Source organism: Onychostoma macrolepis, chromosome 16, assembly GCF_012432095.1.
Source record: "Onychostoma macrolepis isolate SWU-2019 chromosome 16, ASM1243209v1, whole genome shotgun sequence".
NCBI classification, from domain to species: Eukaryota; Metazoa; Chordata; class Actinopteri; order Cypriniformes; family Cyprinidae; genus Onychostoma; species Onychostoma macrolepis.
Genome location: NC_081170.1, coordinates 7,603,410 through 7,622,188, shown reverse-complemented (window position 1 = coordinate 7,622,188; position 18,779 = coordinate 7,603,410). Strand labels below are relative to the sequence as shown.

The 18,779-nt window shown below is 38.0% G+C and overlaps 2 protein-coding genes across 4 annotated transcripts; one reads left to right on the top strand and one right to left on the bottom strand.

Annotated features, from left to right (window-relative positions):
* Nucleotides 1-801: 801 nt before the first annotated feature.
* LOC131521842 (serine/threonine-protein kinase pim-2-like) lies at nt 802-3,845 on the top strand. Of its 2 annotated transcripts, none has more exons than XM_058746937.1 (7): nt 802-1,291; nt 1,919-2,059; nt 2,160-2,254; nt 2,374-2,858; nt 2,951-3,121; nt 3,259-3,347; nt 3,457-3,845. In XM_058746937.1, the coding sequence occupies exons 4-7, from the start codon at nt 2,846-2,848 to the stop codon at nt 3,466-3,468; spliced, it is 285 nt and encodes a 94-aa protein (XP_058602920.1). In that variant the 5' UTR covers nt 802-1,291; nt 1,919-2,059; nt 2,160-2,254; nt 2,374-2,845; the 3' UTR covers nt 3,469-3,845. Both variants share the same exon structure in this region, with proteins under 2 accessions (XP_058602920.1, XP_058602921.1).
* Nucleotides 3,846-4,481: 636 nt separating this feature from the next.
* On the bottom strand, nt 4,482-17,940 carry LOC131521245 (ankyrin repeat domain-containing protein 34A). Of its 2 annotated transcripts, XM_058745775.1 has the most exons (3): nt 16,840-17,940; nt 9,440-9,524; nt 4,482-8,630 (listed from the first exon to the last, which is right to left on the bottom strand). In XM_058745775.1, the coding sequence occupies exon 3, from the start codon at nt 8,529-8,531 to the stop codon at nt 6,957-6,959; it is 1,575 nt and encodes a 524-aa protein (XP_058601758.1). In that variant the 5' UTR covers nt 8,532-8,630; nt 9,440-9,524; nt 16,840-17,940; the 3' UTR covers nt 4,482-6,956. The 2 variants fall into 2 exon arrangements, with proteins under 2 accessions (XP_058601758.1, XP_058601759.1); XM_058745776.1 differs by lacking the exon at nt 9,440-9,524.
* Nucleotides 17,941-18,779: the final 839 nt, after the last annotated feature.

The window sequence follows — 18,779 nt, the reverse complement described above, 5'->3', positions numbered from 1 at the left end:
TAATAAATTCAGCACATTCAAATCTTGTTGGATCTTAACTTTGGTTTACAATCATTGAGCTTACTCTTTCTCAAATTGTTAAATTACTGTTGCTCATGATTAAAGGAAAACATTTCATAAAACAAGAATGTGCAGGTGTGTGCCGTATCCGTGCAGTCCAGCAGAGGGCGTACAAGGGGCAAATAACAACATATCATTGTGTAAAGTATGAACATTTGCGCGGCCTTGATTTTTATTTTTTCGGCTAATTTTTATTTTGTACCCTTTTATTGCTTGAGTTTAGAACTCACGTAACTCATTAAATAAACCAAAAATTAACACTAAAATAGTGTTATAAACAAATATTGCTTTTCTATGCTTTGCTTTTAAACCTTACCTTAAGTGGCTCGGTGTAGGAGACATTTTCATGTTAGCAGATGTTTTGATGTCTGAATTCAGGGGCTTTGTGATCTGTAGGCCTACTTGTATCATGTGTGTGTGTGTGTGTGTGTGTGTGTGTGTGTGTCAGACTGACAAGCAGTGTTTTTACAGGATAAGTGTTCTCAGGCGTCGCTGACACTGCAGTGTGTATAACAAAAAGAGAAAAGATGAGACTTTCAGAGATTCTGAGATTGGATGAGAAAATTAGATCAGAACCTTCTACAACTTTTTAAGGAAGATGCCGTTTTTTTTTTTTTTTTTTTTTTTTTTTTTGAACCAACAATGATTTGATCAACTAAATTAAACTAATGAATAATAAGAAGAATAATAAATTAACAAAAATAATTAATGCGACATTAAAATTATTAAAAAATATATTTATTTATTTTTTAAAAAGGATGTTATTATTCAAAAAGAACAGGTCATTCCAGCTGTACATCTCTGTCCGAGCCCGCCGTGACGTCACGAAAGAATTACGTGTCACGTGTCAGTATTTAAAGGCTTGGAACACTAGCTCATTTTGTTGGTTGAAGTTTCGGAGTAGTCTGTTTTCACAGTGAAAGAAAAAACTGTGTTATCATGGTACTGTTTTCACGACTAAAGAAAGCATTGAAAGTGGAGCGTGCACACGAACCCCGACCCTGTGTGCCGCTCAAACTCCCGCCCATCCCGGCGGAAAACCCTCCTCATCGGCTCCATGAGACGCCTGCTGGTGCTGATGTGATGGATGAAGAGAGACAGGAGAAAAACAAGAAGAGGTTTTGGAGATATCGCCTTCTTCACTTTTTCAGCCAGAGAGGAAAATACAACGTGGCTAAAGCAGAGAAAGTGAACCAGAGTGAAGCGGGATCGTTTCTGACTCTTTCTGATGGTAAAAACACATGATGATAAAAGTTTGGATGAAAGGGAAATTCTGTAGGGAAACTAAAAATGTATTATTATTATTTTTTTAATCACTGGCCCAGATATCTGCTGACTTTATCACACCAAACATTTTAGAGCGACAGTTTAAAGATCACGCATGAAATTCATTTAAATATTTTTAGCCTGTTACAGTTAACTAAAACCATAAAAATAATTTCCGTTAGCCTACTTTGAATTATAGAAATCATATTTTAAAACAGTAAAATCATTTCAACTAGTTGTCAAAGCAACACTTTTCATTTTCATTTAGTTCATTAACTTTCGTGTAGCCTACTAAAATAACTCAAACTAAATCTGAAATATAAATGAATATTAACTATGTATTTAAAAACAAAACAATAGCTTATAAAAATGACAAAAACACACAACAAAACTAATAAAACCTTAAATTTAAAATGAAGCCTAGAAAATAGTAAAATGGTAAATTTTTGTTATTAATATTCCCTCTTTAGATCAGACTGACTTTAGATTTGATCTAAAGAGGGAATATTAATAACAAAAATTTACCATTTTACTATTTTCTAGGCTTCATTTTAAATTTAAGGTTTTATTAGTTTTGTTGTATCTATTGTAGAGATCCATGATCATCAAGAAGCTCCAGCCTCTGAAGTCCTTCCTGCTATAGAGGAACAGCTGGAGCAGGACCTCCTCCAACCTCAGGACATCCACACTTCAGTGAGCTCCACTGAAGATGAAGCGAAGGAGCCAGACAACAGTAAGAATAATAAATATACGAGATTTAGCAACTAAAATGTAATTACAAATTATAAAATGCATTAAAAAATCATGCTCAACATTTGTTTATCTTTTAATAGGCCACATTTTCTGGCGATATGAATTCGGCCACAAGCTGGGTAAAGGAGGCTACAGCTGTGTGCATGCAGGAACTCGATACAAGGATGGCCTGAAGGTTTCATTTTTTTACTTACTCCTTTTTTACTTTTAAAACTTTCCACACCTGTTCAGTATTCATGACTGGACTGATCTCTGTGCACGTGCTAATTGTTAATTCTTTGTTTTGTTGATCAGGTGGCTGTGAAAATTGCTGACAAGACACCAAATATGCCATATATCAGAGTTGTAAGTAGCCTGCATTCTTTATATTATTGCTTCTCATTTACTGTTTACTTTCTTTTAGCCTGGTCATCCCAGACGCCTGCCCTTAGAGATTGGCCTGACACTCATGGCCAATAAGGGCCCCAGCGTCCCGCAGATAATCAAAGTCCTGGACTGGCAGGACAACCTGGACCAGTACATCATGGTCTTGGAGCGGCCCATGCCCTGCATGAGCTTGTTTAATTTAGTGAAGCTCCGACAAAGGCTCGATGAGAAGATGGCAAGACATGTTATGTGGCAGGTCATTCATGCCGCTAACATTTGCTGTGAGCGTGGCGTCTTCCACTGAGATATAAAATTGGAGAACCTCCTGGTGAACCCGGACACGTGGGAGGTCAAGTTGATCGACTTCGGGTGTGGCACGCTCAAGAAGGACTTCGCCTACATGACCTTCAATGGTATGTTTGATGATTTGCTAGCGGGTTGTTTAACTTACTGAGACACATCCTGCTGTAGAAATGCATTAAATATCAAAATCTCTTCCCTTTAGGCACAGACATGTTCTGTCCACCGGAGTTTGATGTCGACGGCAAGTACCATGCAAAGCCGGCGACAGTTTGGTCATTGGGGATGCTGCTGTTCGTGATGGTGTGCGGGTATTATCCAGACGAGAAAGACCTGCACAGGATCAGTAAGAACGAGTGGTCTGACCTGTCACAAGGTGAGATCTTCATCAAAGAACAAAGCTGGACAAATTGAATTCTAAATATGAAAGTATACCATTTGAAACCGAAATATAAAAGGTGTAACATACTGTATTAGTTAGTAATCAGACATCTCTGTCATCTTTTTGGACAGAATGCTGCCAGATGATCCACGATTGTCTGCAGCCTGATCCGCAGCGGAGACTCATCCTGGAGGAGATGCAGCTCCATGACTGGTTTATGGTACTACTAGTCTTATAATTTGCTAAATGTTTGTTCATATAATCAGTCAAATGTACTGTTAAATGTTATATACTTAGATTAATGACACTGATTTATGTTGTTGTTTCAGGTCGTGGAATAAGACATGGAGAGCAACAAAAACAACTCCCTGTCACAGCCACTCTGTTGTTTTCTGTCTCCGCTCGGCTTTGCATCTGGCAGGCTGACATGAGTGGCCTTTCCATCCCTCCACTTTGGCCTTGGCGTCTTGTGTCCTGATAGAACCTGGCACCTTAAATATTATTCATATTTATAATTTGTTCTAGATATTTGTGTCAAGTATTAGGATGTTTGTATTTGTATTAAGATGTTTATAAGGAATGTGTATTGTGTAATTGTAATTTTAGTAAGTATAATAATAGTATAATAACAGAATAAGTATAATGTTAAAATGTATTAAGATAAAGATATTTGTATTAAGATATTTATGCACTGTTATATTAGCAGAGTGACTGTAAATTGGACTGCTGTAATCAGTCTCTCTCGCACTCTCTCTCTCTATATATATATATATATTAAAAAATCAACAAAAAATAGTCTTCCATTCACCACTATACACTCATCCATGACACAAATTCAGAAATGTCTAACTATAAGATTTATAAAGCACATTTGGCCTAGTGTGTATATGTTCAATTGACAACACATTGAGCAATAGCATACAATTTAACAGTTGACTGAACATGTTAGCCTAGTTATGTAGTCATTTCTATACTCAAAATTAATACTTTGTTCATTTTACCTATAGAAACAACATTATGATGACCAGATTTGCAGTGTTGTGCTGTGTTAATTCAAAGACCAAAACGACTATCTTTCCCTAAAGAAAAATTCACCATCGTAAGTGAGTACTGAGCACTGACTCTCCAAAGTTTTGCTTTAGCATTTAGCACAATTTAGCATAGTTTTTCTTTCCAACTTTAAACATACCAGTTGAGAACCACTGGCATATAATAAATTGGTGACTCAGTCCTGCATTTATTCAAAGCAGTTAAAAGCTCTTGAAGAAAATGATCACCTCAGAGAAATAGCACAACAGCATTTTGTTTTAAATAATTTAATACTTTTTAAAATTATTTGGTTTACTACATTTGACCTGTGTATCACACTAAACATACAAAATAACAAGAAATATTTAATCCATAATCCATTAAATGATGCACTGATAGTGTAACTGTGACCCTTCTATGTGAATGGAGAGCAGCTCAAACTACCCAACGACAGTGTAGCACAGACGGAGGTCCATTGTGTACAGCACCTAAAACACCCTTTACACTATTAACATCTTTTCAGGTACACCTGAACACAATTTTAACTCATTTAAATGGATATTTTTGTACAGCAGGTCAGAAATATTGGAGATACTTAGATACAAACATATTTAGAAACAAATCAAACTCCCGGTTATCTCGCTTGTGTGTTAAATGAAAAGAGGAGAATCACTAAAATCAATGAATACACAGCAAAGTGCCAAGATTCTCCTAATCGCATCAGGATGACAAAGGGCTATAGGTAATCAGAGATCTGGATTTCAGTCCGTCGGTTTAACAGGCAACGGTTGGGTTTTATCGCAATCGTTGAAGATTGCTTATAGCCATTGGCAGCTTATGGCTGCTCATATATTATTTCCTAACATCCTGGAACACAAAAGCTACCGTCAAAGTGAAATTGCACAACCAACAAACTGTATTAAACATTAAAATTCGTTTCAATAAAAATAAAAAACAACAAGAATAAAACCCTACTGGCATAAAAAAATATTCCTCTTTTTGTTTTCATGATACATTTCAAGTACACTAAGTTTAATTCACATCAAGTTTAGAACATCTCAAAGCAGAAGCACTATATTCACTCACATTATAAGCTTGAGTTGAACTATGTGTTTGACACGGACACACTGTGCACTGCAGCTCTTTAGGGAAATTCATTCTCATGTATTTTGTGCAGAGATTCCTCCTCTGAATGTAAACTGAGCTCCCAGCTCGTCTTGAACTATTTACTGCAGCATGTTACCACAGACACACGTCCGAGTGATTGTTCACATTCACGATAATAATATGAAATCTGTGCTGAGGCAGCACAGAATATTGCACGTTCAAACGCTTGAGACACAATTGTACTCTGTACAGTATGTACACAATATCTTGTGCTCTGTGTCTCCAGTGGGACTGTGCGTTAGGCGAGGGGTTTCTCTCTCCCCCTCCACTGAGTCGGGTCAGGGTGAATCTGTGTGGTTTTGGATGGGCTTTGTAGAGTTTCTTTGGGATTTTGAGTTTCAAGAATTGCACTTCACTTATTTTGTGTCACTTATAAGAGTTTAGGAAAGATAAACGACCCATCCAAAAGCCATGAAACATGCAGTATGTTTAACTGGTACAATTTTGTTTTTAGTTATATAGCTTTTTTAATGCTTTTATGTTGAGTGATTCCTGTAATATTTTATTGCACTTTCATAATGCAATAAAGTGTTCTTCAGAAATGTGTTCATCGTCTAAGATGAACCATCTCCAATACTCTCTAGTGTACATCCTGTGGAAAAAATCAGGTTGCCATCGCCAAATTAAAAGTCAAGGACTCAAGGACTACAATTCTTAACCTTCAGTGCAAAACAAACACGCAGAAATAAATATTGCATTAAAAAGACTTGAGCACTATTATTTACAAGTAAGTAAATGATCACCATTAAATTAAATTTTAATAAAACTACTTGATTCAATTTAGCTGTACTGAAATGTACTGTACTGTACTGTAATGGCTGAAAAAAATAATTTTAAGAGTTTTGAACTTCACTTGATGTTGTTACCAAAGGAAAACAGATGGATGTGCATTTTTTCCCGGAATATTAAGTGTATTAACCCAATTATTCCACAGGATCATCACAAAAAAAATAGCAAAAATTGTACCTTTAGGGTTACAACAGCTTGTACCCTTATTGGGTCATCTTTGCACCTTATTTACCCCAAAACGACGCATAGTAGTACCTTAAAAGTACATATGTATTACTATTCTAAGGTACAAATATGCACCTTTTAGGGGTAGATAAAGTACAAATTTGTCCTTTTATGGGTAGCGCCCTATCAACAACTAGCTGTGCCCCTAAAGGTACAATTTGGGCATATTTGTTTTCTGACAGTGCACAACATTAAGAAGGCTGATAGCCATAACAGCGCTAATACTTAGAGAAACCTGTAGAATACAAGATCTGTGAGGTTTCATCTGGAGGGTTGCAGCAATTTCAAACACCAACAGCACTTCCACTGACACTAATGGGTCCAACTTCAAGCATTCTTGATGATCAAGAAATAATCCCAAATAACTTTGGAATGGTCTCCAAATTTGGAATAACTGATCCCTTTTATGATCTTGAGTGACCGTGACTCATTTTCACTTTCATTGTCTGGATTTGAAGATGGTTTTGTCTCCACAATGCATATCTTTGATGTATGTACTAAGTTCTAAAGGAGCTGAACTGGACCAGGGCAGGTTTGCCTCAAAGATGATGTAGATGAACCCGGTAATGAAAACTCTTGACCAGCACTGACTCTCTCTCGTTCTCCTTCTCTCTTGCTCTCAATCTCCATTCATCTCCATAACCTTTTCTGTGAGGATTTCCCGGAAGGTCGAAAGCTGCTTCATCTGCTCCGTCTGCATCGAGTGTCGTCTCATCAGTTTCTTCTTCATCTTGAAGTCTGGTCCACGCTTTGGTGACGATGGTGCGACTGGCAGCAGGATCTTGCTCCCTGAGTGGACGGGAGAAGTGGGCTTTCCGTTGGCACGGATATCAGGAATGGGTCGCTGAGGGTTGACGTTGAGAGGCGGAAGGAACCCAGGTCTTGTGTGGGAGATGTGGTCCAAAAGGAGAGTGCCTGATCCCCGCCGTTCCAACAGTCCTGTTGGACGCCGCCGCATTGTCATAGGAGACACAGAGTTGGGAATGCTCTCCAGGGACTCTCGAGAAGAGCTGGTGAGCAGCGACAAGGGAGAGGCATTGTACTTGCGGCGCTCCACCGAGACACGCCCAGAATCCGGAGATCCAGGGATGGAGGCAGGGCACAGGTGGGTGTCTGACTCGTAGTGTTCCATGCGGGTGAGTTTGGGGTGTGGTAAGCCACGGATTCCCGTCGGTGCCTGAGCCACACTGTCCTGAGTCTCAGGGGCCGTGTTTCGACGATACAGTGACTGGTGCTGATGGACTTTATCCGCCCAGGAAGAGCCACACAGTGCTGCACAGTCTTCAGAACAGGACCGGTCCATCAGCTTTGGTGAAGATGGGTCATGGGTCTCTATACTGTGCCTTCGGGACAGGAGAGGTCTGCCTGGACCAGAAACTGTCATCCCATTCATCTCCGAGACCAACTTGTCCTCCTCTGCTAAATCGCCCTCTATCCGCTCCGCTCTCTCAGCAAGTACTGAAGGAGCCACCAGACCCCATGGCTCAGAGTTCAGTCTTTTCAGAAGCTTACGGGGCGGTGGTCTCCTCTCCCCTTGTGGTCTGCTGGACGGTAGTGGGAGTGCTGAAGTCACTGCAAAGCTAAAGATACCTTCCTCCTCCTCACCGGGGGCAGAGCCAGAGGTATGGATCTCTACCTCAGATGGAGACATGCAAGCAGGGGAAAGCTTGTCCACTATACCCGGAGATGGTGGGGAGTTCAGGTATTGTTTGGTCTTTTTAGTGCCAGAGGGAGATGTATCGGTGGTAATGATGATGACCTCTTTACCTTTGGCTTTGCAGGCATCCAGAAGGACCTGGAGAGTGTCCCTGTCACCCTTATTGATGGCGTGTACGAGTGCAGAGGCCCCGGAATAGTCTTTCAAGCTGGGATCGGCGCCGTTTTCCAGCAGCAGTGACACCACCTCTTTGCCTGCCTGTTCTGCACATGCATGCATCAGGGCAGTCCGACCCGATTTGTCAGGGATGTTTGGGTCTGCTCCCTTCTCAAGCAGGTACCTCACCATTCTCTGCCGGGTCTGCGGATCATCGTATCCTGCCAGACAGGCCGCTATGACCGGCGTCTCCCCTCGCCCGTTCCCTTCATTGATATAGGCTCCGCCCTCCAGGAGGAGGCGAGCGAGGCGGAGCTTGCCCTGGAACACTGCTTTCAGAAGGGCATTGCCCTCAGTGTGCAAGGCCCCTCCATCACCCATGATGTCTCGCTCTCCACCTCTAGAATCCCAGAAACCCCCACCTCTCTCCTCCTCCGGCCTCAGCAATGTCGGGACATCCCGGCTCAGATTCTGGTGAACCTGGAATGAAAACAAATAAAAGTGTTTTATCATAGGGGTTGTTTGACATTTGAATATTGCAAAAGAACACTTCCAACTTCAAAATCACAAACACTAATCTGACACCAAGGTTCCGCAAGGTTTCTATCAATCCATCCATCCTTTCAAATGAGGTTTTGTGAAGCTGGCATTTAAAGATTGACAACCTTTGCATTTCTAGTTAAATGTTACAGCTATATGAATTTCTCTCAATTTCAACTGTTTTTAATTTTAAATCCTTACATTCAAATTAGGGGTGTCAAATCGATTCATCACGATTCATCAAATTCAAAATAAAAGTTTGTTTACATGTTAATGTATGTGTGTGTACTGTGTATATTAATATGTATATATAAATACACACACATACATGTATATATTTAAGAAATATTTAAATGTATATATTCATATTTATGTATTTATATTTATATATGACTTATATTTATACATATAAATATATATTACATATATTTCTTAAATATATAAATGTATGTGTGTTTATGTATACATATACAGTAAATATACACAGTACACACACACATGTATTATGTAAACATAAGCTTTTATTTTGGATTCTATTAATCGCGATTAATCGATTTGACAGCCCTAATTCAAATGCAATTCTACATCCTGTTTGCTACCTCAAAATAAATTCTGTTGAAATTCAGGAACTGAATTGGAATTTAACAGACATTCTCTATACAGTTTCTCTATATTGTCTCACTAGTAACACCCAATGCATTAACTAAAGTTAATGTATACAGCCTTATGGTAAAGTGTTGCTGTCTTACTCAGCTGTGTTCTGAACACTGTGTCCTGTGGGCTGACACTTTGTACAACCCTGTACTCTTTAACACAGTCTCCTCTCCATCTTCTCTGTAATGAAGGCAGGAGAGGGATGATAATGACAGTGCAGTAAAGAAAAGAAAAGAATAAGAAAAGAAAATTGAATTCTGAGTGGTGCAAAGAGCATAAAGACATGTGACAAGCTCAGTCAGCACTGCACACATACAAATGATTTATGACATGCATTCATTTTACACACAGAGACCAGGCATTTACTAACACAAAAATTATGTTGTTCAAAATTATGTTTCTTTTGGTATGATGTATTTCCACTGTTCAACAATTGTTCTTGACAGTACAGGATGTTTTTTGGACTGAAACAAATCTGTGTGATCTGGTGATAGTGTGAAAGATGATCCTACTTTTAAGACCAATAAAAATACCTAAAATATCCCATGCTTTCAGATGCACATTCACCCTCAATCAGAAACCTTCCCATTGTGCTATGTATGAGCTTCATGTAACGTGATCCATCAGATCATTACACTAACTATCTTGGTAAGATGATTAGAGCAAGCGACAGGGTGTGTGGCAGGAGGGCATCCAGTCCAATAACAGCATTATTAACATGCTGCAGCCTTCGAAATCAGCTTGAACCTATTTGAAATTCAATGAGCCCAAAGTCACATAGCATATTGATACAGGCCTCTTCTCAAACAGAAACTGATCAATGAGCTACACAAATGGGGAGGAAAGGAGGATGAAATTGGTTTGACTACATGTTGCGGTTGATCATTTATTGTCACAGAGGGTTGTCAGGGAGTGTCATATATGGATGCTGGTGACGTTAAGTGACTTACCTGAGGTCAGTGGGGGAATGGAGAAACTAATTGCACATGGTCAAAAACTAAGATGTTGTACTGGATTTTCTTGCTATTTATGTTCTTATTCCTTCACAGTCTGATTAATTGAAGACATGGTGACTCTTACTCTTCCATATATAATTTGTTTGATTTATTCCTAGTGGTCCTCCTCTCGCTGCGCTCCTGAGCTCTGGTGATATAAAGCAGTGATATGCAGAGATGTACTGGGACTAAAAAAAGCCTAGGACCCATGCTGACCCAGGACAACACATAACGGATAACAACCCACTACAATGTATGTACAGTACACTACCATTCAAATGCTTGGGGTCAGTCTCTTTTTTTTCTTTTTTTTTTAAATTCATAATTTTATCTGGCAAGGATGCACTAAATTGATTTAAAAAATTACAGTATAGACAATTATACTGTTTAACAAACTTTGTCATTTTTAAAGAACCCTGAAAAATGTATCAGTTTCCACAGAAAAACAAAACAAAACAAAAAAAAAACAGTTTTTTCAACATTTGTAATAATAAGTGTTCTTTGAGCAACAAATCAGCATATTAGAATGATTTCTGAAGGATCATGTGAGATTGAAGACTGGAGTAATGATGCTGAAGATTCAGATTTGCATTAACACAATACTATTTTTGATCAAATAAATGCAGCTTTGATGATCATAAGAGACTTCTTTCTAAAATGTTAAAAAAAGAAAAGAAAAAAAAGAAACTTACCGACCCCAAACCTTTGAACAGTAATGCATGCACAGTATATAATACAATGCATTGGCTAATAAATTAACATTCTTATATACACTGAAACTAACAGTGCTTTGATAGGCTTTAAATAACTTGTATATAAAAACAGCACAATTATTTAAAAATCTGCTTTTTTAATATTAATTAATTTGACTTGTATAGTATGGTTTCCTAACCATATATTCAGTCTAGAAAGTGACGTGATGTGCTGCAGCCAGTGCTGCTTTACTAAACATTGCCTGTATCATCTGCGTACGCCAGGATCTGTGGCTCAAAAGAGATGGCCTGAGGATGGAAAAATACATTTTTCCTTTAAACCTTTTTATATTTTTATTTTATATCTTAACTTGGCTTCAACATCCCCAAAATCGACCAGCCCCCAGAAGAGATCCCGTTGCTCCCTAGTCTATCTCTGGCGATATGAAGAACATTGGGAACGTCAAGAGTGTGTACAAGCTGTGCAGAATGCACATCCTCCTGCATCACACCAACACACCCACAGACCCCGAGCTGCTCCTCCTGCCTGCCTTCTTAAGGAATTCTCTGTGATTTCCGAGCCAGCTCAGCCCAGGAAAGCAAGAGGAATGCTGTTTTCACATACTGATTATGGGAGGTGGAGAGGAACAGGGAGAAATTAACTGTTCTTTGAAAGTGTAATCGCAAAAAAAATCCGTCTTTAAGAGACTGGGGTCTCGGGGATTCGAGACGGCGAGGTTAATCTCCTGTCTCACACACACGGGGCAGCATGGATGACTCATCTCCATGATAGACTCACTGGAGAGATGTGGCAGGCATCGTCTCTCAGGAGATCAGCCTGCTGAAACCCACAGGCGTCCTTACATGTATCCTGACCTGACATGTGCATTGTGACCAGCCTGTTTTAAACTCTCCAGTGAAAATTAAAGGGGGAAAAATAGAAAAAGAGAGGAAAATAAAATTTAGGGTACATTTACATGACGATGTACTAAAAATAAAAAAGCTTTTCCTTCGCGTTTTTAAAAAGGTTAGATGAAAATTGTCATCATCCGCGTACTGATGTCACCATTTTTATTTTTACCATTTACCATTTTGAGACAATAAACGGTATTGTTTTCAAAAACTTGTACTTTGAAATCTGTTTTCAAATATTTGCATTTTCAGGCCCCCACAACGCTGTTGTTGTGTATGAATGACCAAAACACAAAATGTTTTTTGTTTTTTAGTTGAAACTGGTGTTGTTTAAATGCCTCATTAAAAACCTTCTATTGTAGAACATATTCTCCCCGTTTTTTTTCTTTTCTTTTTTCATCCATACAATGAAAGTCAGTGGTATCCAGTATAGTTTAGACTCGAACATTCTTCTTTTCTTTTTTTCAGCATACAGAAATAAAGTTATATTGGTTTGGAACAACATAAGGGTGAATAAATTATAAATTTTCATTTCTGAGTGAACTATCCCTAAAGGACATCGGCTAGGGCTTTTGTTCTAGTTCATTTTAAATGTTTTAAAATATATAAAAATGTAAAATCTATTTCTGAGCTGAATAAACACCGTTTTTCACAGAAACCACATGGCATTGTAGCAAATATTGTTGGCTCTGAGACAAATTTCTTATGCTCAAAAGTGGTTTTGGATAAAAGCGTCAAATGTCATGTAAATGTTAAATGTCAAGACCTTTATTTTGAAGTTTAATTCTATTGCTCTTGTCTGTGATCATAATTCACAGGTGTTCTTTGCTTAATTTTAAGTCTGTGTTTCTCAGACTTCGGTCAAGTATTCAGTCACAAACTCACAATGATATTAAGAATCAAAGTGCAGTTTATTTTGTGAGTTTCATTTTTAAGTTTACATACAGTTTCCTATGTAGACAGCTTTCTAGATTTTGGAGCAGAGCAGATATATGCATAAAAGATGCATACAGATATGTATGTACATGGAGCTACTGCAATTCTGCTCCAACATCTGTGTTTTCTAAATAATAAATTGTACTCTAGTGCAATTTGCATACTTTATAGATACTCTAGAACCACAAGGGTTATTTACACACAGACTAATTAAACAAGCAACACCTGGTACAATTTAGGGAGGGACTGAGAACAATACATTTGCCAGATGCTTTTTTTTGCAAAGTGACTTATGTTGCATTTAAGATATAAATTTGATCAGTTTTGTCTTTGACCCCACAAAACACAAGCATAAAAGGACTTCAAAAGAGAGATCTTGGTGCTAAACGGAACAAGACTTGCTTGAAAAAAAAACAAAAAAACATTACAGATTCTTCAGTTGTGTAACTCCAAAATGGATGTTATGTGACACACGACATATTGAAGATGCCATACTTATTTTTTCCATTCTCTTTTAATTCATACAGGTGGACAAACTGTCATCATCTTTCAATCATGTTAACATTTCTGTGGCTTTGTTCAGACAAGCAGTATTTCCAACCTGAACAGACCTAATCTAAACCAAATAAATAAGATTAAAGATTTAAAGACATATTTATGAACGTAGATTTCATTCAATTGGATTTTAAATCATTTTTAATACATTTTTAAAAATAAATAAAGGTTCAAAAAGTGATGCCATAGAAGAACCATTTTTGGTTAGGTATTTTTAAGTGATCAGTTCATAAAAGAACCATTTTTTACTAGTGTGATTTCTTACATTTTCCACTAAAAGAACCTTTTGTGCAATGGCAGCATTCTATAGATGTTAAAGGTTCTTCATGCCAATACTGATGCCAATAAAGAACCTTTATATTTAAGAGTGTACTTGTCTACAACTGTGTCTGAATTTAATCAGAATAAATAACCAGCGGGAAAATATTGTAGACAATTATGCTTAATAAATTGAGAGAAATTAAAAATGTGATTTATGGATTTATTGATTGATACAATTTATCATGTAGCCCAATGAGCTTCCATAATTGATTCTCTTATTTTCCTGTTTTTTACTGTGAAGCTGCTATGACAATCTATGTATAAAGCGCTATAGGAGAAAAGGTGACTTGACTCATTTTCTTTTGCATCCGTTATGTATTGAAGGATGTCAAGATGACCAATCAATATTTGGTGTATGTGTAAATATATCAGATATTGCCTTCGCTGCTTGAACAAGCGCATCAAATTTTAATCACTTGAAAAATGACAGACAAGCAGACAGCTCCCAAGTATGAATCTGATAGATAAATCGGATTCATGTGCCATCTGAACAAAGCCTTTGCTCTTCCCAGCATTCCCTATGGATCTTTGAGTGTGTACAGATCAGCGAAGTGGAGAGCCGTTTGACATGACCAAAATAAACTTGCCAATTTTACAGCATGTTGAAGAGCACTTGCAGAGGGTCTGCGTTTCAGCGCCACGCCAGAGGAAGGGGGCGACGTACCGAGCTTGTCGAACATGTCTTGTCGGGACAAATCGTATCTAATTCTCTATGCTCTCCCGACAGATGATGGAAATGAATATCATGTCTTCATTCTCACGCCTCTGAGAGCCCCCACCCCTGGCTTTCTGTTTTACATAACAGCAGTGTGTGTGTGACTCAAGGCTGCATCTGAGGTTGCGCGAGGGGGCCCGTAACCAGAAGGGGCTGCGCAGTCATGCGTTCTCGCCCCACCAAGTGTGCCGTGGTGCCTTTGAGCCACTGTTTGCCTCATTAGATCACACGGATCGAGGCAGGTGCAATCGCTTTTACAGCAGCTGAGAGAACAGCATCCATCAGCGGTGCACCGATGACCCTTTGACCCAGTCACATCAGAATCGCTGAGGCAATTCATCACTCACATTGGCAGCTTCAAAGAGAACCATCCTGCAGAGGGGCAATGAAATTATCTCCTTCATATTAAATGTCCTAAGCGTTACTGACACGTCTTCTGAACCGCAGTGTGTTTAATCCGTATTGTTTACTGTGGCATGTTTAGGTCTTGCTGTCATTTTCAATGCCACACATGTCGTGGCAAGTTCGTTTTTCTAGCAATCTGTACGTCTCCTTTCACATAACTGCACACAACCGCATACCAATGCATTCTTCTCTGCCCTCGAACTGCAGGTGTCAGAAATAAAATATGGTTTTATGCAGACAGAAAAAACAACTTCATGTGATCAATGCAGAAATCTGATGATTTTTATAGTGCCCAGCGTATAGGGGATACGTCTTGCATTTAGGATCATTACGTTTGTTTTGTTTTTTCATTGTGATATTGTTTTTAGGACAAATAATGCATATGATTATGTCTCTCTTACTGTTACAATTACTTTTTCTTTATATTTTTCATTACTGTAAAATAGCATTTATAGTCATACAGTAAAAAAATTATTTTATACAATGCTTTTTCAAAGAAGAAAGTTAAATTATTTTTATGAAAAAAATGAAGGATAATAAACAAATAAGCTACAGCATGATGAATAAATAGTTTAAAAAAATCCTTGACAATTTTTCTTTACTGTAAAATAGCATGTTTAAAAATAATGTTATGCAATGCTTTTTTAAAAAACAAAACAAAACAAAGCTTCAATTATTTTATTTAAAAAAACAAAACAAATCATGCAACAAATAATCTAATAGCATGATGAATAAACTTTTTTTTCACATTTCACAAGTATTTTATAATGAAAACTGGGGTGTAAAATGTAAATGTCAAGAAAATCAATAATCCTAATCCTTTTAAAAATAGGCTTAATTTTCTATATGCAAAATACAATTTCATTTGTAGAGTGAAGTATGACTGGGGCATCTTTTTGTATTTTTAGTAAGAATCTCCTTCATACCTTATATAATAAAAGAATGTGGCATGGTATTTACATAGTGCTTCAAAAAAACATTTCCAAAAAACATGGTTTTGCCATTGCTATGTTCAAAAACCTTGCCAATAGCATCTTTATTGCAGCACAATGGTATTATTTCCTTCCTTTGCAAGTTAAAATTTTAATCAAATGCTGATTATATGTCGCTGTCCGTGGTGCTGAACGCCATTCGCAAAACGAAGCAGTTACAGATTTTGATGCGTTCCAGACTCAGTTCACACCGCCAGCTGCAAATATCTTCAGCTCAGGACTATTTTTAGTCTTGAAGCATCAAATTTGGTGTCTATTCACGTCAGCTCTCTGCCTGACGCAAAGCTTCAGTGTCCACAAATGAACTTCCAAACAGCAGACACACACTTCAAGCCTCCGTTACAGCAAACGAGCAGCAATCGCCACGGAAACGCTCATATTTTAAGTTTTTGTGAAGTGAGACAATGAACATTACAGCAGCATAGACATCAATCTTATACCTTCTCCTTTAGACATCCAGCAAATCTTCAGAGATCATTTTATGAAATGCCAGCAGACATTCAGTGCAACTGAGAATCCGAATTGCGGTGCATGAACTCGCAACGAACGTTCATAAAGCCTTATGAACAGCTGCAGCCACATGCACATGGTTCCTCCAATAAAACATCTGCTTTTAGCTTCAACAACTCACAGCAAATGAGCAGCCAGCAACCATTTCTGATCAGCGCATATGCCAGCAGAAAATGATAGTCGTTTGCATGCTTCACAACATCGAACGACTCGAAAATCGCTCTATAAAAGTGGTTTGAAATGTAAATAATAAGAAAGACAGTGCAATGGAATGTTAAGATATCGCTGCAATATTAAGGACTGAAGTCTGCTTAATTATGGCCATGCTCAGCTGAGAATAATACAAAATATAAATGAAATAATAATAATTGCAATAACAGTAAATGTTATCCTAAACAAGAAGAGCATTTTGAAAGCAACATTTGCAGGAGAGTATCTCGAGAGAGAGAGAGGCTCACTCACCGTGTATCTGCTGTCTTCACTCCATCAGAGCGGCTGATTTTCGCCCGAGAATCCAGCTGCTGTCTGCTGATCCCCGTGTCTTACATCCCCCACATCATCTCTCCTCCTGCGACCGAGAGTTTGGGAGACTCTGCGGGGGCGTGGAGTGGGCAGTGAGCTGATGCGAGGCTCCCACGATCACGCACAGACGCACTGAGGTCCAGCTTCACAGCGCAAACCACTGACTGACTGACTGTTCACATGCACATGACCATCTCTGCTTTCCACTAGGGGGAAACTTATTCAATTATTTTAATTCTTTGATCATTTTAAGTTTATCTCTGATTTTCTGATGCACCCCTGCATTTGTGTGCTGTTTCTCACAAGCAGATGTAGAGAATACAGTTTGATGCAGAACATTTCAACGAGTTTACCATAATAATAATAATGATGATGATGATGATAATAATAGTCTTGTCTAATAAATAGACCAAATTTAGCATGCTGTGATTTGATGCATGATAACATTTAAATAATGTTTGCAAGTGCTTTACATAGTCAAGTTAAGGCTGCTCTGAGCAGGCTCTGTGCTTGCTCTAAATTCTGCGTAAAGTCGCAATGGTGCATTAAACCCATGCAAAATATAAAATATGCCAGCCTTGACCCACTTAAGCACCCAGTGATGAATGTAAATGATGCAACATTGGTGCAGCCTGTTGTTGTCATGGCAGAGCATTAATTTTAGAATCTTTTTTATTCATAATTTTATTTTTGAAGTACTTTAATGATGCATTTGTGCAATCTGTGTAAATGCATGTATGCAACCTGTGTGCCGGCTTTACAGAGTGAAGATGGCATGTATTAGGTCAAGGCTAAAATGCACTTAACACACATTTGCAGAGGTGCATATTTCTCCCTCAACATAAATCTGGATTTTTGCTTGCCTTTTTTTCATTTTTGGGGCTAAATATATATCAAGGCCCTCTCTGCAAGAAAGCAGGGGGTGTGAAACAATTCTCAGACTGCATAAATACTAATTCAGTGACTATAGCTATTATTGAACACAGTTTCTATGGCAACTGATTCAGTGGATTCCGACAGAAGCGTTCCCACAGTGACATGCACATGCTGCAGGAGAGAGAGAGAGAGAGAGAGAGGGAGAGAGGGAGAGAGGGAGGTTATTAGTAGTATGTGCTCTTGCTCTCCATGTTTTTAGATTTAAACAACAGTTTGAATGTCATGTCCCAATATTTCAATTAATGTTTTTAGGTTTTATGTTTTGTTAAAATGAGTTTACCTTATTGAAATGAGCTCATGCCTAATTCTTGTCTCTCATACTCACACACATATTTTCTGATTTTGACGGGGGAGGCTGTGAGTCAGCAATATCACGGTTAGTTTTCCTTTTATTATTTTTTCTCTTTTTTTAACAAATGCAGATTTAGCTGAATTTAAACTGTTTTCAGGTTTTCTAGAAAAGCATTTCAGTGCTGCGAGCAGCTTCGTCAGAACAGATTATAGAACTGTAGTGATAAATATGGGTGCTTTTGGACTTTTAGAAAATAAATTTTAAAAACAAAACCTTTTTTTTTCTCACTGCCATGAGTTAATTGCTTTTGTCTAATATAAAGTCCAATCACACACATGCAACACATTTTTCTGAAATGTCATGAACATTTCCACCACATTTCAAATATTTGTGTTTGATGCTATTCTAAAATGACATTTTAAAATAAAATGGGTGATGTGCTAAGGCATTTTTATAGCTAAATTTTATGTATCATATATAAATACATTTAAATAATATTTTCACACTTTTTCTTCACAATTTGACAAAATTATAGCTTGACACGCAATACAATACTTAACCCCATTTTTCTTTACACATAACATGCCTCGTATTTAATGACAAGAATGCCCCCCAACACTTTTGTGCCCCTGGTAGCAAAGTGTGCTAACTT

Bases quoted from the DNA above. Each gene is read 5' to 3' on its own strand.
- LOC131521842 (XM_058746938.1), top strand. From the start codon at position 1,000: ATGGTACTGTTTTCACGACTAAAGAAAGCATTGAAAGTGGAGCGTGCA. The intron at 1,292-1,918 runs GTAAAAACACAT...TATCTATTGTAG, and splicing joins GTTTCTGACTCTTTCTGATG to AGATCCATGATCATCAAGAA. The intron at 2,255-2,373 runs GTTTCATTTTTT...TTTGTTGATCAG, and splicing joins GATACAAGGATGGCCTGAAG to GTGGCTGTGAAAATTGCTGA.
- LOC131521245 (XM_058745775.1), bottom strand. From the start codon at position 8,531: ATGGGTGATGGAGGGGCCTTGCACACTGAGGGCAATGCCCTTCTGAAA.